General features: G+C 47.9%; 2 protein-coding genes across 6 annotated transcripts; one reads left to right on the forward strand and one right to left on the reverse strand.

Moving 5' to 3' along the window:
- Positions 1-1,437: 1,437 nt before the first annotated feature.
- Positions 1,438-5,067, reverse strand: si:dkey-208k4.2 (P43 5S RNA-binding protein-like). The gene is made up of 9 exons (XM_047038859.1): positions 4,936-5,067; positions 4,713-4,813; positions 4,540-4,636; positions 4,332-4,420; positions 3,908-3,981; positions 3,655-3,735; positions 2,766-2,995; positions 2,063-2,116; positions 1,438-1,721 (listed from the first exon to the last, which is right to left on the reverse strand). The coding sequence occupies exons 1-9, from the start codon at positions 5,065-5,067 to the stop codon at positions 1,461-1,463; spliced, it is 1,119 nt and encodes a 372-aa protein (XP_046894815.1). The 3' UTR covers positions 1,438-1,460.
- A 1,730-nt stretch (positions 5,068-6,797) lies between these two features.
- On the forward strand, positions 6,798-22,021 carry LOC124479891 (disintegrin and metalloproteinase domain-containing protein 11-like). Of its 5 annotated transcripts, XM_047038835.1 has the most exons (26): positions 6,798-7,242; positions 7,679-7,875; positions 9,579-9,655; positions 10,420-10,486; positions 12,076-12,158; positions 12,299-12,386; positions 12,538-12,598; positions 12,897-13,081; positions 13,161-13,232; positions 13,376-13,542; positions 13,678-13,762; positions 13,874-13,964; positions 14,283-14,334; positions 14,917-15,016; positions 15,308-15,379; positions 15,485-15,577; positions 15,742-15,822; positions 15,942-15,992; positions 16,108-16,171; positions 16,343-16,448; positions 16,542-16,661; positions 16,791-16,959; positions 17,056-17,167; positions 18,064-18,154; positions 19,726-19,743; positions 20,082-20,402. In XM_047038835.1, exons 1-26 carry the CDS (start codon positions 7,185-7,187, stop codon positions 20,095-20,097), a joined length of 2,376 nt encoding a protein of 791 aa, XP_046894791.1. In that variant the 5' UTR covers positions 6,798-7,184; the 3' UTR covers positions 20,098-20,402. The 5 variants fall into 5 exon arrangements, with proteins under 5 accessions (XP_046894791.1, XP_046894789.1, XP_046894790.1 ...); XM_047038833.1 differs by lacking the exon at positions 18,064-18,154 and having other exon boundaries at positions 20,082-22,021; XM_047038834.1 differs by having other exon boundaries at positions 19,726-20,174.
- The last annotated feature ends 19 nt before the right edge of the window (positions 22,022-22,040 follow it).

The following is a 22,040-nucleotide window of genomic DNA, read 5'->3' on the forward strand; positions in this document are numbered from 1 at the left end:
AGATGGCTGAGCGGTGAGGGAGTCGGGTTAGTAATCAGAAGGTTGCTGGATCGATTCCCCGCTCTGCCAAATGACGTTGTGTCCTTGGGCAAGGCACTTCACCCTACTTGCCTTGGGGGGAATATCCCTGTACTTACTGTAAGTCGCTCTGGATAAGAGCGTCTGCTAAATGACTAAATGTAACACACCTGAATCAAGTGAATTGGTCGTTATCAGAGCTTGATTAACCTTCTAAAACAGGGGTCTCCAATCCTGCTATGTGTCAGTTGGTTTTTGCTCCAACCCCACAACCAGCTAATTAGTATCAGGTGCGCTGGATGAGTTGGAGCTTAGACCTACAGGCAGCTCTCCAGGACCCCAGCTGGAGCAGGGGCGGAGCCACGGGTAGGCACAGGCCTATCCCATTTGTTCCAAGGCCTACCCAACAACAAATATCTCAAATTATGCACCGGGTGCACAACGCGAAGTAAATAAGAACTGAAAAGATGCCCATCCATATTTTTCTAACCCTAACCCAAAAATATGATTCTGACTGCGCCCCTGAGCTGGAGACCCCTGATCTAGAACAAGCATGACAGTGGAACCTATAAACAGATTTATTTCCCGTCTTCCATGCTGTGCATTGTCTTGCACTATAGGGATGAGTAGAACGCAATCAGGAAAAGGGAACAAACTGCAGGGATCTGATTACATTGAAATCAATCATTGTAGAAATACTATGGAAGTGAGGGTGATATTTTAAGGCTACTTAGACATCAACTCACCAGCTGATGTGGAGAATGACCTTTCAGGGTGACCACAGGGACAAAGCTGGACCCAGTCATTCACTTCCTAGTACGTCAACCCAGCCAGCACTGAGCTTGAAACTCACCATGGTTCACTGGTCACGTTTATCAGTTCCCAACGAAGCACCCAACCACATCAAACCCTGCTCTCTGGTCCACATGCCCTGCTCTCTGGTCCACATGCCCTGCTCTCTGGTCCACATGCCCTGCTCTCTGGTCCACATGCCCTGCTCTCTGGTCCACATGCCCTGCTCTCTGGTCCACATGCCCTGCTCTCTGGTCCACATGCCTGCTGGTTGACAGCTTCTGTTGCTCATCTGTTTTGAGTCAAGGAAAATCTCAATACCAAGAACTACACCTCAGGAAAACTGCAGATTTTGACTCGATAAGGAGTGCAAGTTGCTTTACAAATCCCTTGGCCATCCCTCTCTAACAACATCTCCCCTCCATTAACAAAACCAGGAAGCATGAAATTCCCTGACATTTTTATTGGGTCTGATCAAGTCAGGCAGTGAAAACTTAAATTGCTCTTCATACAACACAATATGACCCAATACGTTGCTTTAGATACCTTAAACAATATGCTTAATTACAATATGCTTAATTACAAAACTCAAATTAAGACAACTAAGATAGCAACAATTCTTCTAGATCATAACTAGGAAACTTGGACCTTTAACCTTTGAGCGGAGCAACAGGGGATCCCCCAAGTCGAGGGGGTTTGATGCTGAAGAGGTCCCGCAGATTGACCTCTGGGTCTACGTAGTGTGGGATCTTGCGTTCGCTGAAGAGGCCCGAGAGGTCGGCCTCCACCTTGGCCCGTCTGGAGATGTGCATGCGCTGGGTGAAGAGACGACGCAGGTCCTCCGTCACCAGGGGGAGCTGGTGGTGGCCTTCCAGACGCTTCTGCCAGCCCTTCTTGGAACGCTGGCTCTTCTGCTGCTCAGAAAACCAATGTTACAATTTGTAGCAAGTGTTAAATTGCGCAACAATTTAACTGCGTTACCATCAATGTTATGACCTGCTAGGCCAAAGTAATGCTACTGCCTATTTTTATGATGGGCACATCTCCACCCTCATCCAGAAGGGCTTTTGAGGGCATTTTAGTCCCTTCAAACCACCAAACAGATTTGAAAAATCTAGCTTCAAAGAACGGTTCAAGGGACCGATCAAAATCAATAGTCCCCTGGCCAGACACCATTGAACACCCAACAGGTAGGCTCAAGGTAGGCAGAGACCCGCGTCACTTCACCATGGGAGAGACAGAAAACACTTACCCTCAGTCGGCTGGTGTCTGGGTCGTGGAGGATCATGTGCCTGCACAGGCTTTCCTGGGAAGAAGAACAGAAGGAAACATGACGATGGGCATGCTTCACATTTACCAAGATACTAGCCGAGACCCATATTTCACACAAGTTTAAAAAATGCATCTGAACACAGGACCAAGGATTTAACCATTTGAACATCAGATTTGGAGTGATTACAGAGTCAGGAGCCTCCTGTCCCATGCAATGATGCCATTATGAAAGACCTTGTTCAAATGGGTTTTCTTATAAGGCAGCTTTTAAAAGCACAAGCAGACTGGAGTTTCTGATGAAGCCATTAGAGCATAATCCTTCAACAGCGTAGGACGGTGGACCCCCTACACTACAGCAGAAACTGGGATAGTGCAATTGAAAGCACTTCATCCTGCACTTGGTGTTCACTACAGTGTGACAATTACTAGAGTATTTGATGTCCAACATGAACTGCAAACACTTGATCGAAAAGCAGAAAATTGCCAAATTACATTCAATTAAGTTCAATCAAAAACCTTTATCCTGTCAATAACAACAATTGGAAACAAATCGCTAAAACAATTTTCAATGCGTTCCGAGGGAGCCGGAGTGTGTAGCCAAGAAGATAACGTGCAAAGGGAACAGCACGTCTTTCAGGGCACGGGAGGTGCACTACTGCATCAACGGAGGCACGTAAACATACCCGCATGGCAAAGGTGCGCGGGCAGTCTGGGAAGGAGCAGTGGTACTTGAGGAGCTGTAGGTGCACTTTGCGGATGTGGTGCTGCAGATTGAAGGTGGTGGAGAAATAGGCCTTGCAGCCTGGGCTTGGACACAGCAGCACGGGCTTCTGCAGGGCGTGAGTTCGCTTGTGTCTCCTCAGTCCATCCTGCTTGTTGAACACCTTCTGGCACTGTTTACAGGTGAATGTGGCTGTGCGGGAGGACAATGAGAAGGTCACTACTGGAGTGGTTGTAATGGTTCAGTCAAGATGGGAGTACATTTAGCAGATGCTCTTATTCAGAGCGATTTACAGTAAGCACAGGGACATTCCCCCCAAGGCAAGTAGCGTGAAGTGCCTTGAAAAAGAACACAACGTCATTTTGCATGGCAACCTTCTGATTAATAGCCTGATTCCCTAACCGCTCAGCCATCTGACCCCCAGTGATACACCCCCTGAATAATAGGATCAAACATGCCTATAACCTACAGTCAAAGTTCTTAACTAAAATTTTGCCATTAGTGAATGAGGAACAGAGCCCTTAGTAGTAAATTCATCCATACAGGTTATCAATACAGGACAGCAGATTTGAGATCAAACCGACAGTTCAGCTACAGAAATGTGTCAGTGACTCAGTTTGGATGGTAGAGAAACCATCTGAGCTGAATAAGGAGAAATAAATCACCCTAGATTTGCTCATGTGAAACCACACTGACGTCCTAACAGCCTTGTCATGGGAGAGAGAAGTTGGCCCAGAAATGCGACACAGTAATAAGTACTTGTGAAACTGTCATCGTGTCAATTTCTGCAACTCCTCCAGAGTTCTCTGCCTGCGCAGTGTGCCTTGAGATAACTGGAGGGGATGATTTACCTGGGTGTTTAGCCACGTGCTTCTGCAGTTTGCCCCAGGTGTTTACAATTATCTGACAGTTCTCTTGTGGGCAGCGGTAACCTGCGTAGACTCACAAGAGTCATTCTGTCAATTCAATGCTGTTCAACATTAGCAAACAATTAAGATGATGGACTGAAATGTTAATATGGATTATAAATGCAAGATTACTACAAAGCCCTAAACGGATACATACATTATGGAGGGAAAGAATTGGCAGAACTCATGGACTAACCTGCATGGGTCTTCTCGTGGGCTTTACGAGTAACATGGGAATCAAACCTGACCATGCAGCCCTCTTTTGAGCATCTGGGGAACAAAACCAATCAGCGTCAAGATTAGCCATTCCAACTAGCTGGCAAGCGTCTCTCAACAAATCAGTTTCAGGTTTAAAACATTAGGCTAATCGTGGCGGGTGCGCACAATGGGCCTTGCACTATATGCAATCATGAAATGGTAGCGTAAGGAATCCTAGAGAAGCGTGGTTAAACAGTAATCCAGGGACGGCCCTGTCCTCATTGTTCCATTCCTCTACGTACAGTAAAGGATTATTGCACCCTAAAGTAAGGTGTTGAACAGTGTATACTAATACCAGTAGAAAGTCTCACCAATGCCATATGAAAAATGTAGTACGGAGAACGTGAAAAGCAAAATCTCACTTGAAATTATGGGAGGTGCCGTGCACCTTCAAGTGTAGTTTGTACGCCCTCCGTTTCTTGAACGACAACAAGCAGTTTTCAAATTTACACTGAGGATAAAATATTCGATACAAATGAATATGATTAATACATGGAAAAAAAACTAAAAGGCTACAGGAAAATCCGGTTAAAGCAACACTAGCTGTTGGGCACCATCTTGTGGACGAACCTTAAAATATGCATCCTTTTCTCCGTGGGCATAACGAACGTGCCTCTTCAGACTGTCAGCATTGAAGAAACTCTTCGTACAACTCACGAAAGTACACCTATCAGAAAGAAAGATGTGTTATATATGCACCCCACTAATTACAGTTGAAATGATTCTTATGCACCCTACTATACCTGAATTGCTTGACCCCGGGGTGCCCGAGAGCGTGGCGGCTCAGGTGAGATTTCCTTGAGAATCGACGTCCGCAACCTTCCACCTTACATTGAACGGGTTTCTGAGACAGTAAGGGTGTTGTACATTAGTTGCACCAAACTATAACCAACACCACAACTCAACCACAGTCTGTTGTTAAACGCGACAGCCCAAACTCAGATATAAGCAAATTGCAAACTGTACCGCTCCTGTGTGAACTGTTTGATGCTCTTCAAGGCGCCATTCCCGAGTGAACGTGGCTCCACAGTCGGCATGTGTACAATTGAAGAGCTGTAGAGGAGCAACGTCTAGTTTTTCAGAATACAACCCGTTCATACTAACGATTTCAATGCTGGATTTAATTAACTGGTGTGTATTCCTTCAAATGTACTGTTTAAGCAGCCTGCCTCACATAATAACTGTTTTTATGGCCTCTGAGGGTTAATTAGGTGATTTATTGACCACCACCTGTGTATAATTGAGGTAGGCGTGACCAAATGTTTTAGTCGAATTTAAGTCTAAAAAACTGTAGTTCATTCATTTTCACGATAGAGGGCGGTGTGCCACTCTATTACATCTTGTAGCCTACGTGTGTAACTGTGACAATAATATTAGTGAAGTGACAATGGAAAATATATTATAAACAGAGTGAATCCACTGATTAAAGAGCTAAAAATAAAAGCAGAAACATTAACAGTAATCAATGTGAACATGAATACATTAGTAGTCTACACGAATAGGCAGAATTTGATTGGTTCCTCTATTTCATTTTTGTTAGCAAGTGACCCTCAAAATGACTGACTTTGCCTTCCCTTAAGGATGAGCCACAAGTTCCAGCCGTTTTATCTGCTTTCAAGATTTTTCAAACGCTTTTCTCAGAAGGAGATTGAAATAACAACTTCAGACAGGTGCACAGACAGTGAGGTTTCTTGGCACAGAGATCATGGGCGTATCTAGCCATATTTTGACAGGAGCCCCCCCCAAAATGTTTCATTAGCCCCCTCAAAAGTTTGTCGTTAGTTTTTTTCATATTTTAAATCTAAATTTGTTAATTTCTCTTCCTAAAACCCACTAAAGGACACTATTTAAAGGATATTTTCAAAAATGTATTCTGGGGGATCATGCCCCCAGACCCCCCCTAGTTTGGCTGGGTCACAGGAAAAATAATAGGTTTTATCTAGGGGCTTAGCCCCCCCAAAAGTGGCAATCTAGATTCGCTGCGGGCACCGATAAATGAGTTTCTGGGAGAAAGCTCCTTCCTTCTCGGAGGGGTATGAAAAATTCATCGAAGGCCGTCAGACTGCCCCTCCATTAGGGGAAGTGCGGTAGCCAGCCTCCATGTCCACGGTTCACACAGGCTTTAACGGAGCAGAGGAAACCAGAGACCACTCTTCTGTCCGAGCCAGACCCCACAAATCTATGCCTGGTCTCTGCTAATGCTCCTGAACTGTAGAAGTTTATAAACCACATCTTTGAATCATTGAATCTCAGTCAATCTCTTGTGTGGGAAAGCCTTGGGTCAGCTTCTCCAGTCATCGGTTATATTATAACATAGAGGAAGAGGGAGATACACTGCCCAATTTACATTTACTGAACATGAGGACTTGGTCCTTAAGGTTACTTTACTGTTCCATTCCCAGATATGGCCTCTACATCATGTATGGCTTCTTGTTATTGAGGATACAGTAACAGCACTTGGAGAAATTACAAGACTGGATTAATCACATTCAACTTTTAAGGTATATGGGTACCCAATGATGGTGACAATTTATAAGGAGCATATTGATTTCTTGTGTAGTCTATGTATGGTGCATTCTACTGGTTTCATAAATTCAACGAATTGCCTTCCTAATCCCAAATCTTTATGGAAAGTTCATGAACAGTTTTGTGTGATTCTTGTGCACCGCATCCAGGTTGTCGCATTATTGCGCTTCCAACCTGTGCAGAGAACTGCATGGCAACGGGAGGATGCTTGGCGATAGCTAAGGGAGGGTTCCACTGTCCCACGTGCCCTCCTCACCGCATACCCTGTTCAATTTCTATCCACTGTTTCCGCATACCGCAGATTCGCACAGACTCACATACACGTTGAGACAGACTAACACACGTACAATTCTACAGGAATCATGCGTACGTGCACACATTTCCCCATTCAAACAATTATGCGCATTCCATCGGCTGATCAATAGTTTATTGATTGGCTCAGCTAAGAGTTTTTTGTTGTTGTTGTAGAATTTGATGTCCAATTCAAATGTTGAGAGGCTGCCTGACTACCATTGACGAGACAGATCTAGGCTAATTCCGAGAAGGAAGATGAAAGGACGCTACTCAGATGTGTAACAGGCTCGGGCGATGTTTTTTCTGCTAGTATCTGCTCCTCGCCGATTTTCAATCATCTGCAATTTTGACATTTAAACACTCTCGATGTTAATCCGAAGGAATATGTGAAGATCATGCTGGCGGTGTGGTGCTTGGTCTTTGCTGCAGTGGGCGAGAGGCTGGTCGTTTCAGGTAAGATAAGGGATGGGTAAAGCCAACATTAGCTGAGTGTAGAAACGGAACGCCTTTTTATATCCAACTTCACCCAGAAGGCTCTGCTGTAGTTTAGACCTATGTCGTCAAATTGTGCACCTGCAATCACTTTTTATTCTGTGGTCTCTACACTTACAATGTAGGTGCTGGGTGCCAAGCCGTAGACTGTGCCGCTTACCCGTCAACACAACCGATGCAGCAGATTTGCTGCATCAACACATTTTAACCGCAGCGCCTATCGCCATCCAGACTATATGCACGTTTCTTTATGCCCGTAAACGTCTTTTCCAATACCTTTATAAGTCACTAATCGTATATCACTCACAAATAAATCATAGTTCAGTTCGTAAACTAATGAGTTAAAGACTTGAGTCGCTAGAGTACACCTAACTCCTCTAACTGACGCGCGTTACAGGCGGGGTTAGGGATTTTGCGCGGGATGCAAGTGTGTGGGATTGGTTCCCGCTTGTGGAACGGGGAGACGGCAGCGACACTGCGGCCGAGGTTACCTATCCAAAGCGGTTGCTGCAGCAGATGAAGTCGGGGAAGGAAATGGCCCACGGCTATTTGAGTACCAGAGCGAAGAACAGCAGTAGTGGAGGAGACACGTCGGTAAGTTTCATCAACCATACATCCCCAGGCACAGTTTTTGTTTTAATTTAAGCGTTTCTCTCAGACCCAGTTAAGACCCACTTATTTACAACTTTGTTGCACCCCTTGTGTTTGGAAACCATTGCTGCCCCTGTCTGATTACACTCAGGGCCTATTCCCTATTTTCAGTTATCAAACCTTGATGTGAGACACTGCCTTTCCTTTGAGAAGTCTACACTATCTAATACTTGAATCCAGAACCCTCTGACCTGCTTTATACACTCATGAAGCTGCATGCACCATTACAACACATTGGAGAGCTGAAACAAAGGCTTCTCACGTGTGTGTGTGTTTAGCTGTGTTCACTGCCTCATGATAAAATGAGGCCCTAAATGAAATATGCGCGTATCACGTCCGATGATCATCCCTCCTTGTGAAGCTACTGACTCCTCCATTATTCAATGGTGTGTTGAAGTATGTCCCCATTAATATATAAACAGGCCTGTGTGAGAAGTGTCGTATGGGCCAGAACTCCTGAGCACGTTTCCCATTCTCTCTATCTATCTATCTATCTCTCTCTCTCTCTCTCTCTCTCTCTCTCTCTCTCTCTTTCTCTCAGTGTTTCTCTCTCACAGTCACTCTATGTCCTCTCAGTGCTGACTGGGTTGTGGAGGGAGATTGTGCTGGGTGAGAGCAGGTGCTGCTGGAGTTAGAAAACAAGCACAGACAGTTTCCTCTGGTTTGAGAAGCCAAGCTTCTCACTTGAAAAACAGTCATGCTCTGATTAGGTTGCTTGAATCAACCTGCTGTATGATTTCAATCTCTCAACGTAGAGTGACTTTTGACAGGAGCCACACTTTCCTATTCACATTTTTAATGTTATTATTATGACTATAACCTACACTGGTAGAACAGCCACACTCCAGCATCTCCAGTGTATCCCAGGCAAGCCAAACAACCTCTGTCGTATAACTGCATCTGAGCCGAGTAGTGTGGAGTCACTGGAGGAGATGATTGGTCAGAATGGTCCGTTGGTCTTGTCTAAACGGAGACCCAGTGATGCAACCCCTGCGGTCAGACTCACTGACGGGTGAGGCTGACCCAGTGCTGCCACTGTGGGCTGATGGAGACAGTGTTTGGTGTGCAGTAGATCTGGACCTGACTGGAGAGCCTCTCTGTGCTTCACACTCCCTGAACTTCTCAGGGGTTTGGCTGTCACTCAGGAAGGACTTCACACCAGCTCATCTCTATACGGTTTTCCAAACCTTTAACCGTCCCTCTGTCAACCCGTCATTCTCTGTCCATCTCTATCGGAGGAAATCAAACTCAGTCCCTATAGAGCATCAAGTAGGCCTGCAGAAATGATCTCAATCGATAGACATTTATCATTCGCTCCCTTTCATTTGTTAAACTGCTTTCGGAAATAATTCCATTGCATTTTGTTTGATTATATTATGTAAGCAGGAATTTAATATAAGCTGCAGAATGCCAGTTGAATATGCATTTGAACATCTCCTTGGATAAAAATCTGCTAAATGGATCCGAGGTCAAATCTGCATGCAGAAGCCGTGGCTTCCCTCCTCTGTTAACGGGTCCTGTAGGAACCTTCCTTCTGTGCCGCCCTTCCTGAAGGAATGCCCCCTCCGGCATCATTGGATTGGTCTCAACAAGATATTGTATTTAGCAAAGCCATTTCAGCTCAGAGATCTGTCTTCCTGTTTCAGACTGTCCATGTGGCCCACAGCAGTTTCCAGGTGGCAGCCTTTGGACACACCTTCACACTGGACCTCGAGCTAAACCAGTCAGTACCATCGCTATGACTCTAACCAGTCAGTACCATCGCTATGACTCTAACCAGTCGCTAGATGAGATTAGATAGATCGTGTCATCGTGTTCTTTTGCCTTGTTCTTCAGGATAGATTTAAAAAAAACTGGTGTTCAGTACCTATTTGCTTAATCTCCATACACGTCCACATTGGCCTGTCCTTAACTGCTTCCATTAAAGAGCCCTCGTATCCCCTTGATTATGCTGCATGAGCAGATGTGTACAGTGCGAGGGCAAGAGGCACACACTCACTGCCACACACACTCACTGCCACACACACTCACTGCCACACACACGCACTGCCACACACACACATATTTACAAACACACCCATTCCCACGCAGTGCAGCCTACGCAGGACAGGGGAATGCGAGTGGCCTGGATTATTAGGATTTGACTATTCATGAGTTTCCAGAGCTGAACCACTTCCCCTCAGTGAGTCAACATAACTGTCATCCTTTATACACTGCATGTATTACAGTTGCACAGGGACTGTATTCTCGTATTGTAGCCTGACAGTATATGTGTTCCCAACACGTGCCTCAGTGTTCATGCTGTACTATATTCACACCAAAATGCCTTTTATGTGATTGATATAAAGGTTCACTAGAGTCAGGGTTTGACTGTGTCATGTTTCAATCTTAATATAAGACCTTGATGTTGCGTGTGCCTCCAGATTGTGTTTGGAAAGTTGTTTTGAAAGATATTTGTCTCACAGTATCTCTTTGTTGTCGCTCCAGTCAGTTCTTGTCTTCAGATTATGTGGAGCGACACTTTGACCACGACGGCAGGCCCTCCCAGTCTCTGGTAAGATTGCTGTTGAGTGTGTGTGATTGTGTATGTACAGTATGCGAGTGTTTACGTATTACAGGATGTGAGTGTGTGTGTGTGTTTGTATGTACAGGATGTGAGTGTGTGTGTGTGTGTGTGTGTTTGTATGTACAGGATGTCAGTGTGTGTGTGTGTGTGTTTGTATGTACAGGATGTCAGTGTGTGTGAAAGGAGACAAAGCCATGGGATACAATGTTTGTGTGTGTGTGTGTGTGTGTGTGCAGTAGATCATACAGTACGTGTCCGGTAAATAGATTTCTCCTGCCTCTGTAAAATCCAAGTGCTCCATTCTGTTCAGTGCAGTTATCAGATGAGAATATAATTAGTTGACAGGTTGTGTAGATGCCCCAGCTTGAAGAAAATGGAACTTCCATGCCTAGTTTGATCTTGACGATAGACTGAAGGAATGTCACTGCCTGCTCGATCGAGAGCTAGTGGGGAAGACAGTGTTTAATCTTCTCTCATTGAAATAAATGTGCTACTAGCTTCCCCCACACCCCCACCCAACTCTTCGTACTCCCCATCCCCACCCACGCATTCCCTACCATGCCTCAGCCCTCTGAGCCAATCAGAAACGTGTTCCCATGGCAACGAGTCCGCTCTGTGGTGTCATTAAGTTCTTGGCAGAGTAGAGAATGAAAGAAGACATAGAGGGGGAGAGATAGCAGGAGAGGGAGAGGGAGAGACAGAGAGAGAGAGAGAGCAACCGGGACTGAAATGAAATGCTGGTCAACTCCAAGACTAGAGTTGGCATCTCTATGTGTGTGTGTGTGTGTGTGTGTGTGTGTGTGTGTGTGTCTGTCTGTCTGTCTGTCTGTGTGTGTGTGTCTGTGCCTCCACATAACCGGCATCCCTGTAAGTGTGGCGGCTCGCAGACAGTTGGTCTCTTCCAGTAGCCGTGAGTGGGAGGACTGGCCGGCAGGGTGGTGAAGCAGCCATCAGGCTAGATCCTGTTGCCTCTAGCCTCTCAGACAGACCAGGGGCTCTGCTGGCTCCGCTGGATGCTCCTTCCACGCCTCACAAGCCCCTCCATTTACAGCTAGGCAACATTCCAGTCTGTTCATTTCATTTTTGGTTCAAAACCAAACTCTTAAGAAGGGAACATCAGTGCACCATAATGGGAGCTTCCCAGGGTCTTGTGTCTATCTCATCATGTGCACGCAAGGTTAGTGTGCAAGGTTAGTGTGCAAGGTGAGCCATCTGATATTTCTGTATTCCATGGTATGCGCGCAGAGATGGTTTCTCACATGTTCACTTATTTAAAAGCTTCCTGTGCAGTGAAGCCATTGTCAGTGGAGCAGCACTAGAGTATAGCTGAGCACAGGACAAGTAGGTCACAGTCTGCAATAACAGCCGTAATGGAGAGAGTGAAAGAGAGAGAGACATAGAAAAGAAAAGGAGGAAACTAAGTTAACAGAGCCTGTATGAGCTAGATCACCGTGTGGGGTCAACCTCCTCCCCCAGCCCCCCCCCCCCCCCCCCCCCCCCCCCCCCCCCCCCCCCCCCCCCGTGGCAAGAAGGAGGAGTTGGTTAGAGTGTGACGGGGTGTGTGATGTCATCCACAGGGAGGGGAACACTGCTACTACCAGGGGAGGCTGCGAGGCCTGCCCGGGTCCTGGGCTGCCCTATCCACCTGCCATGGCCTGCGGTGAGTCTGTTCGCCGGATACACCCTGACAGGGCACCAGCGAGACCTTCCACAAGTCCTGTTTGGTTCCTTGACCCAACTGTATCAGACGGGCAGGACTGTTGACATGCTGGTTGTTTGATTGCGACTCTCTGCCCTCAGTGGGATGTTCTCAGATGGGATGTTTTCCTATGGGATTGAGCCTTTTCTCAACGGGAGCAGTCAGCCTGTTCTCAACGGGAGCAGTCAGGTGAGTGATTGGTTTAGACGGCAGCCAGCTATGGAGGATCCATACCTCTTTGTCATCAGTCACTGTATGAATCGGCTTTCGCGACGTGTTTGAAGACGAGCCGTGTTTCCTCCCGGCGTCTCATCTCCTTCCTGGGTTTCTTCCACCGCAGGACAATGGAGCTCACCTCATCCACAGGATGCCTGATGTGAGACTGTCTCCTGACTGTCCAGGTGCGCCACGACAGCCAGCATACCTGCTTGCTCTCTCTCTCTCTCTCTCTCTCTCTCTCCTCTCTCTCTCTCTCTCTCTCTCTCTCTCTCTCTCTCTCTCTCTCTCTCTCTCTCTCTCTCTCTCTCTCTCTGTACTATATCTGTCTCTCTCTCTGTCTGTCTGTCTGTCTGTCTCTCTTTGTACTATATCTGTGTCTCTTTCTATCTCTGTGTCTCTCTCTCTATCTCTCTGAGCAGAAACTACCGTCTCTCATACCCGTGACCCGTTCTGTCTGTGTGTGTGTTATTGTGTCTTCAGATTGCACAGAGGGCAGCGAGGCGGTTAGTGTGGGGGGTGAGGAAGGTGCTGGTGATGAAGGAGACCAGGTGGAGCAGCGGGGGGCCCCAGGGGCCCTGAAGCGCTCGAAGAGGCAGGTACGCAGGCCCACCGTGCAGACGGAGACCAAATACATCGAGCTGATGGTGGTCAACGATTACGAAATGGTGAGTTGCCACTCTCGTACCCGTTGCTTGCGTGCGTGCGTGTGTGTGCCTCGTGCAATCGTTTACCATGTGTCTGCAGTTTGTGCAGCTGCGCCGATCCACCACCCAGACCAGGAACTTTGCCAAAGCAGTGGTCAACATGGCGGACGCGGTAAGATAATACTCACCTTCTCTCCTCAGAGTTAACTCTGGGGTCAGTGTTTCAAAGTCCTTTTTGGTTCAAACCAGCATGTCCGTGGCTGTAAGATGTGCGGCTGTCATGGTTTGCTAGTGGGGTGTATTTTGGGATTCCAGATCTACAAGGAGCAGCTCAACACTCGCATTGTTCTGGTTGCCATGGAGACCTGGTCCTCTGCAAACATGGTGTCCGTGGTGGCGGACCCGTTGACGACGCTGCAGAACTTCATGAAGTACAGGAGGGAGAGCGTCAAGGAGCAGAGCGACGCCGTGCACCTCTTCTCGTAAGGACGGCCTTCCTCCTCTCGTGGCCTCTGACAGGCAGAGTAATACACGTTCGCCCCGACCATCAGTACATTTGACTGCGGGCGCTCGTGTGTGCAGAAGGGGCCCATTGTCGTTCCTTTTGTGCCCTCCAGGGGGCGCACGTTCCAGAGCAGCCGCAGTGGCACTGCCTACACCGGCGGGGTGTGCACTCCGACCAGAGGAGGGGGCATCAACGAGGTGAGGACAGCCACCAGGAACTAGCCATGTCTCCCATTTCCATTGGCCAGGGTGTGTGTGGTTCCTGATGCCACACACACCTGTAACTCTGTAACTCTGTGTGACCTCCAGTATGGCAACGTGGGCTCCATGGCCGTCACCCTGTGCCAGAGTCTGGGCCAGAACATCGGGATGAGGTGGAACAACGCACGCAGCTCGGCAGGTGAGGACCAGGTGGAGAGGAGAGAGAGGTGGATGAAGGAGGGTGGGCGAGGATGAGCAAGAAGAGAGTAGTTCACGCTACTGCCCTCCACACTGCTAACCTCTCCGCGGAATAGAGTTGAGGTTTCATCATAATACATCGTCTTGTTCCTAAAAAACGAAATTAGACAACAACCAGCCGTTTTACACTAAGCTCTACAACCCCTCCTCTCTCTGTTTCTCTTCCCCCCCTCTCTCTGTTTCTCTTCCACCCCCCCCCCCCCCCCCTCTCTGTTTCTCTTCCACCCCCCCCCCCCCCTACCTCTCTCTCCTCTCTCAGGCGACTGCAGGTGCCCTGATGCTTGGCTGGGCTGTATCATGGAAGACACAGGGTGAGGCTTGAGAATGAGCCAGCCCTCCCTGCTGAAGCACCCTGCTGCCTTCACTCTGACATTCACACGGTGCACCCAGTGGACCTGGGAACTCCACCAGCTCACTCTCACCTCAGTGTTGTTTGTGCCATTCAGTCTGCTCAATTAGACACTCTAAAAGCTGCAACACATCCACTCACCAAACACTAGTGTTAGACTAGGTTGTTTTGACGGGTAGTCAGCACTTTATTTGCCAAGGATATCTGGTCAGTTATTCTTTTAAATGATTTGCTGAAACACCATACTAAGCTGGAGTCGAGATGATTTTGTGTTTGGCCATTAAGACTTTTTGGGTGGGTGAACGAAAAGGAACAGTAAGCATTATGGCAGCTTTGAGTTGGCTTTGACTGTGTGCCAGATGGTGCAATACTTCATTTTTAGTCATGTGCTAGCAGAGATGTTCTGATTCTTCAGCTGCCAGATGGGAAAATTCCATCTCAAATCTTGTCAGATATATTTTGAATTCACTCTCTCCGTCTCTCTCTCGTCTCGTTCTCTTTTCTTCCTCTCTGTGTCGTGGTGCGTGTGGATGTGCACCTACAGTTACTACCTACCCCGCAAGTTCTCTCGCTGTAGTGTCAATGAGTACACCCTGTTCCTACTGCAGGGGGGCGGTAGCTGCCTCTTCAACAAGCCCAGCAAGGTGAGCCCAACATGGGGGTGTAGGAGGCAGCAAGGCCCCTGGCTGCTCTAGTGGGGAGATGAGGAGGCTGAAGCCCTCTTGAGGGCTGTTATTTATAGCCTAATTCATTATCCCAATGCCCTAATTTCTCTCAGATCACATATTTACTCACCGTACTTTGCCCATCCCCATCATTTCCTTCCTCCGGCCTCCCCTCTATGTTTAATCGTTTCTTGTACTCCACCCATCTCGTTTGTCTCACTTTCACATCCCCTCATCTCCCCCCCCCCCCCCCCCCCCCCCCCCCTCCAGCTTCTGGACCCTCCGGAGTGTGGGAATGGCTTTGTGGAGCCGGGGGAAGAGTGTGACTGTGGCTCTCAGCTGGTGAGTGTCTGTCATGGGGAATCTCTTTAGCAGATAACCTGCAATCAATCCCCAGGCTCCCTAGCAGGGAGCCTGCTCATTGGTCATCTGTGTTTGTGCTTCCAGGAGTGTGCTCGCAGTGGAGGGGCGTGCTGTAAGAAGTGCACGCTGACCCATGATGCCATGTGCAGTAATGGACTGTGCTGTAGTGGGTGTAGGGTAAGTCTCCACCCGTTCGGATCGACCATGTTCCCCTACTCGGTTCAGGCATGGCAGGGCGTTCCTTTAACTCTGGAGCTGGTCGTCTCCACGTGATAAAACGTCTGAGTGCCGTCTGATTGGCTTCTCTAATCTGTGCTGTTGTTGTGTCTTATTGTCCCCAGTATGAATTTAGAGGGGCGGTGTGTCGTGACGCTGTCAACGACTGTGACATCCCAGAGACCTGCACAGGAGACTCTAGTCAGGTGCTGCACCCCCCTACTCACAACCGCTTCTAGAGCTTTCTATGAGTGTGTTGTATGTCAGAGGCTGACGTCCTTTATCACCCCCCCCCCCCCCCCCCCCCCCCCCCCCTTCTCTGCAGTGTCCACATAATGTGCATAAACTGGACGGATACATGTGTGACAGCACTCAGGTATTGGTTCAATTTCACGGGTCCGTGTTCTGTTACGGAACACAGGATGGTTAGATGTGTGTCGTGTTCCCTTTTGTCCTATATTTTGATCTTTTTGTATCCGTCTCTTTGTCAGGGTCGTTGTTATGGAGGTCGATGCAGAACTCGTGATGGCCAGTGCAGAGGACTGTGGGGATACAGTGAGTTTGTTTAAGTTCAGTTTAATAAGAAAACGCCACACCCTCGCTGGTGAGGATAGAGAATAGGACTTTGGCTGCTGCAGTCCTCTGCCCTCTGCTGGTCAGTTGCAGAAGTGCAGGGGCCAGAAACACAAGTGATCCATATCTAACGAGTCGCCGTGTGTTTCTCAGATTCAGCCGACCGGTTCTGTTACGAGAAGCTGAATTCTGAGGGCACAGACAAGGGCAACTGTGGTCTCGGCCCTGAGGGACAGGGGTGGCTGCAGTGCAACAAGCCGTGAGTCTCCCCAGGTCGTACTGTCACACTGCACTGTGAGCTCTGCTCTGGAAAAGACCACCCAGTACATCCCCATGTCCCTCCTCCCTACAGGGATGTGCTGTGCGGCTTCCTGTTCTGTGCCAACATGACAGTGAAGCCAAAGTTTGGGGATTTGCAAGGAGAGGTGACCAGCCTGACTATATATCATCAAAACCAGTACCTGGACTGCCGGTGGGTGGCTATGCAGACATGCCTGGACATGTAATCCTTACTGTCGAGGCTCGCATACGACTAAATCATCATGTGTGTGTGTGTCATTATCTGCTCTATTCCCTTGTTCTGTGGTGTGTGTGTGTTCAGAGGCGGCCACGCGTTGCTGGAAGACGGGTCCGACCTGGGCTACGTGGAGGACGGCACGCCCTGCGGCCCCAACATGATGTGTCTGGACCGCCGCTGCCTGGCCGTGGGCGCCTTCAACCTCAGCACCTGCTCAGGATCCGCCTTCGGACACACCTGCTCCGACCACGGGGTGAGACGAGCCCACCGCGCTGACAGGAGCCTTCTGCTCCAGACGTGTGTGTGTGTGTGTGTAACTATTCTCTGTGTGGTTCTCTCCCTCCCTCAGACCTGCAGTAACGAGGTGAAGTGTATCTGTGACAGGGACTACACGGGGAAGGACTGCAGTGTGTTTGACCCCATCCCTGACCCCACCGTCTCTTCCGGCCCAGAGAAGAAAGGTCCATACCATCCCACCCCCCCACTGTCTTATCTGTCTGTCTGTCAGCCGGGTCTGTCTGTCAGCCGGGTCTGTCTGTCAGTCTGGTCTGTCTATCTGTGCGCCCTCTCTAAAACCCTCTCCCAGTCTGTTCTCCATGGAGTGATATCTTTGTGTTGACTTTGAGTGTAGTAGATCACACCCTGGCCCGTGCTCCTTCAAGAGCCTGGTTCAGTTTCTCAGTTATGTCCCGAGGGAAAAACAAAAGAGAGAAAGTTAATCAATAGTTGCATTTCATCATATTTTCTCTCAGTCCTCGTTCATGGTTTCATGGAAGGATCTTAAGTGGACGTCTGAATGTGTAAGCCATTCAATATGGTTGTGTGTGTTTGTGTGTGTCTGAGTTGCTGAGACCCGGCTGCAATCTTCAAATGTCTTCCTTACTTTCTTGCAGTCGGCCAATGACAGAGCAGTTTGACAGTTGCTCTCAAAGGGCACCCCCCCCCCCCCCCCCCCCTGAGCACAAGGGGGGTCCCGCTGAAAGAGCAAGAGTGGGGGAATGAGAAAGAAGTAATAAAAACCCTCCTTTTTTCCTGTCGTCTCCCTGACTTCCCTCCGCTCTCCCGCCCGTTCTCCCTCCTTACCCCCATGTGCTGGAACTCCTCTCTTTCTGTCTCTGTCTCTCTCTGTCTCTCTCTGTCTTTCTCTCTCTCTCTGTCTCTCTCTTTCTGTCTCTCTCTGTCTCTCTCTTTGTGTCTCTCTCTCTCTGTGTCTTCAGGTATCTTGTTTGGCCTCTCTCTTTCTTCCTGCCTCTGGTTGGCGTGGTGGATGTACAGTGTTGATGCTGTCCTCTGATGTGTGTTGTTGGTGGTGTTGTTTTGTTTCTCCCCCTCCCCTCCTCCTCCTTCCTCTGCGCAGGTCCCAGTGGCACCAATATCATAATAGGGTCCATCGCAGGTGCTATTCTCCTGGCAGCTATAGTCCTAGGGGGAACAGGATGGGGATTTAAGTAAGAGTCCTGGCATGCCTCTATGTACCTGTTTGCTTCTCCCCAAGGCCCCCACTCACACCTCTCCTGAACTACGCCCTTAAACGGTGTAGCGTGTTCTAGAATCGGGCCGCATCACCTGACTCCCCTGGACGCAATGTGACCGTTAGAGGCTGGCCTGATGGTGAAGAACCTGTAGCTTTATCCTGTCCTCTCCTGCCGCCCAGTCCCCTAGTTCTTACATTTAGTCATTTAGCAGACGCTCTTATCCAGAGCGACTTACAGTAAGTACAGGGACATTCCCCCGAGGCAAGTAGGGTGAAGTGCCTTGCCCAAGGACACAACGTAATTTTTCACGGACGGAATCAAACCGGCAACCCTCTGATTACTAGCCCGATTCCCTAACCACTCAGCCACCTGACTCCCTACACAGCTCTTAGTGGAACCGGAAATGACCGCCCTGGTACCCTGCCAGGATCAACTCCTGCTGTGTCTCTAGTTGCAGCTTCACAAGCTCATCTGAAGCCATACATGTTTCAAATCTGTTCAGTTAACTGATTATGTGAACTATTGCCTATAGTCTATAGTTCCTCTGTTCATAGTCCAGCCTTACCGACCTGTAGACTAGCTCACTACCTTCTCAGTCGTGCCCCAGCTGTGCATGCCTGCTCTCTTCTCAGACTCTGACCTAAAAGGATGTCCTCCCTTTCACCCTTCCACCTACTTCAGAGACATAACAAGACATATTAAAGCTACCCAAACTAACTATACCTATTGAAGCAATTTTGCTTTTCTAGAGGAGGTCTAAATAGGGGTCTTTGCTTTAGCAAAGCCCTGTTAATAACCTTTACTCTGGAACTGATTTGGCCATCACTTCTGACAGTGTGGAATCCTTTCAGGGACAGGGGTATGTGTCTGTGCATGTGTGCATGAGCTGTGCTCCCCAGACAGAGAGCTCTGGGTGAAGGCTGGATGTACCGTAGCAGGGGTCAGGGTTGATGGACGGACCCACCAGACACAAGGTCCAAACGGGCAGTATGGGAGGGGTCAACCCGGTGGGAGATGGTTGGTGCCATGATAACAATTTGACCAGCAGCTTGTTATGCTATTACACTATACTTTGTTGAATGGAGTATGGTGGCAAGCTGAAATGATGAGATAGTGGGATACCATGAATGAACGCTTGATTGATTCATTGATCAATTGATTAATGCATTTTCTTTTTTTAATTTGATGTGGTGGTGGTATCAGTGCATCAAAGAGGAAAGAAAAGATTATTAACGCTGACCCTACTTCATTTCAGGTCAAAAAATAAAGCCCATCCATTTCTGCACTCAAACTATCAACTCTGGACATTAGGTTGTTTTGGTGTGAACAGTGCTAGATCACTGGCTACAGTGCTAGAACACTGGCTACAGTGCTAGAACACTGGCTACAGTGATGGGCTTTATAAAATGACTCCTACTCAAGTCAGTCGCCACAGCCTCTCTTATGAACATGCCACTGATGCTGCTGCTGTTATTGTCTCTCCTCTTCTCATGTCTTTCCTCTCCTCATGTTTCTCCTGCTAACCTGGCTCTCCCTGGACACAGGAACATCCGGAGAGGAAGGTATGAACAAGCTGGGTGCTAAACCCCACTGGATGATACCTTACGACCCTCGACCAGACTGACCTCATCCATCCATGGCAACGGACTGACCTCATCCATCCATGACCTCATCCATAGTGTTATTTCCCTGAGGGCAATGCCCCACTGCATGACTTCATTAACACCTAAAGCTCAGTCTTACCTTACTTTCTAACCTGTCTTACGACCATTACTTGCTATTATCCAAATCCCATCTATCATTCTACATTCTTCTTACATTGCCAGTATCTACAGAATGTCTCTTTTTAATTTAACTTAAAGATCTACCATCTCTCACGCTGCGCTGTATTTCCCAACAGATCTGGCGGAGGATAAGATGCCAGCCCGTCTTTCTCTTTTCGTGTCTGGCCCGCCTGTCTTCCTCTCACCGTGTCTTTTCCACATCGGAGAAAAGGGGATAAAGAAGTCTTCCACTCCTGTCCTGAAACTGTCAAACCCTCTCCGGATGCTAACCTTCTCCTGTCTACTTCCTGTCTATTTCCTGTCTACTTCCTGTATTTCCTGTCTACTTCCTGTCTTCCCGTCTCTCCAACCCCACCCCTTCGGAGCTTCTGTAGCTCCTCCCACCGCGATACCAGGCAATCATATCTCAGCTCAGTGGCGGACTGCCAGCGGACCCCACAGCAGTGCGTCTGCGTCTTCACTTCCCTTTCATTCCGACAGTATACAGAAGAACATATCAGTGATGGACCAACTCAACCAGAGACATGTCTTTCCAGTGTCAGCCTGCCTGCCTGAAAACAAACCACAGATGGGATTGACTGGCCCTGGGATGGGCTCTTACTCAGTCCTAAGTAAACAGAGCCAGCTGCTCTGTCTCTGTGAAGAGGACCTGAGGCCAGAGTGGTGGACTGGCCCTGTCAGGGGGCACCACAGCTGGCTGAGCAGCTGCTCAGCGAAGACACTGTTCAAACAACAAGGACGGAATTGAAAGGGTGTAGAGTACAGGCCCGGTACCGGCCTTTTTCCAAAGATAGAATAGAACAATGGACAATAAAGAATTCTTAGCTGATATCAGAATGATTTTGACAGAGAATGAATATACCAGTAGAGGGGTACCTGGGCTGACAATGGGGTATGTATTTGTTTATTGTAAGTTAAGTGTTTGGGGGCAATTACCCCTCTCCCCAACACACTAACACACACATCCTTGTAATGTGTTAGAACAGGGCCAGGTATTAGGGTTTTGGGATCATGTTAGAGTCTGAACTTAGCAGCAGAGACCGCAACTCAGTGTTTTCAGCCGCAAATCTGTCAAAGTAGTACATTCCACACCTAGTGTTAACAAAGCCTGTTAGTGTCTGTAGCCTACTCACCTCCTCTCCAGGCCCCAAGTGTGAATGTTAGCGGAGGTTCAGTGTGTCTGTGTGAATGTATGGTGTTTTTAGAGCTAGGAAGAACGGATGAATGTTCCCCCTTGACACTCCTGCCAACACGTGGAGAGGTTTTTACATCTAGACATGTTTTCTGTGACCTGTGCTCTGTCGCCATGACAGCACATGAACATAAAAGATGTTCTATGTCCTGTAACATCATAAAAACAAGCACTAGCCTATATGTGTGTTCACATATGTACGCACACCTATTTGTACATACTTGCAAAATAGTTACGTTGACACACTGTATGTTAATGAAATCGATGATTTAAATGCAATGTTATAGTTCATTCATTCGATCTGTTTCGACGAGCATTGCTCTGTGTCTTGACTTGCATCTGTAAATCTCTTCAATACGTTTCCACTTTGTCACTGTACGTGTAAATGTGGCTGATAAAATAGCCACCTGGCCATGTCGCCCTGCCATCCCAGCTAACTAGCCTAGATCTTAAGACTGTCTATTTGTTACCAGCCCTTAGTGGCTGCTTCCACAGACCCCTTGTATTGATCCCCAGGGTTACACTGTAAATGAGATTATAGGGTTCTAGATTAGTGATTAAGAGAAAGCCAGAATGACATGGGTGGATATGTCGTGGTCCGTTACATTCTGTTGAGCACTATAACGAATTAGTACATAGTGTCCTTACAATATGTACTGAGTTGGTATTAAATACAGTCTGTGGACATGATGGCCGTTTTGCTTTCATTTTGGATTTGGAAAGCTGTGGAAAAAAGAGACGTGTCCTAGCCCATATTTTTAAACACTGTCTTTTTGAATTAAGAACAAAGCAAAAAAAATATAAACCAAGTCCTGTAGATGAATGGAAGTATGAAGGAAATAATAAAAAATCTCAAAGTTAAAACAACTTTTAAGACTTTTGT

Source organism: Hypomesus transpacificus, chromosome 17 (assembly GCF_021917145.1).
Source record: "Hypomesus transpacificus isolate Combined female chromosome 17, fHypTra1, whole genome shotgun sequence".
Lineage (NCBI taxonomy): Eukaryota > Metazoa > Chordata > Actinopteri > Osmeriformes > Osmeridae > Hypomesus > Hypomesus transpacificus.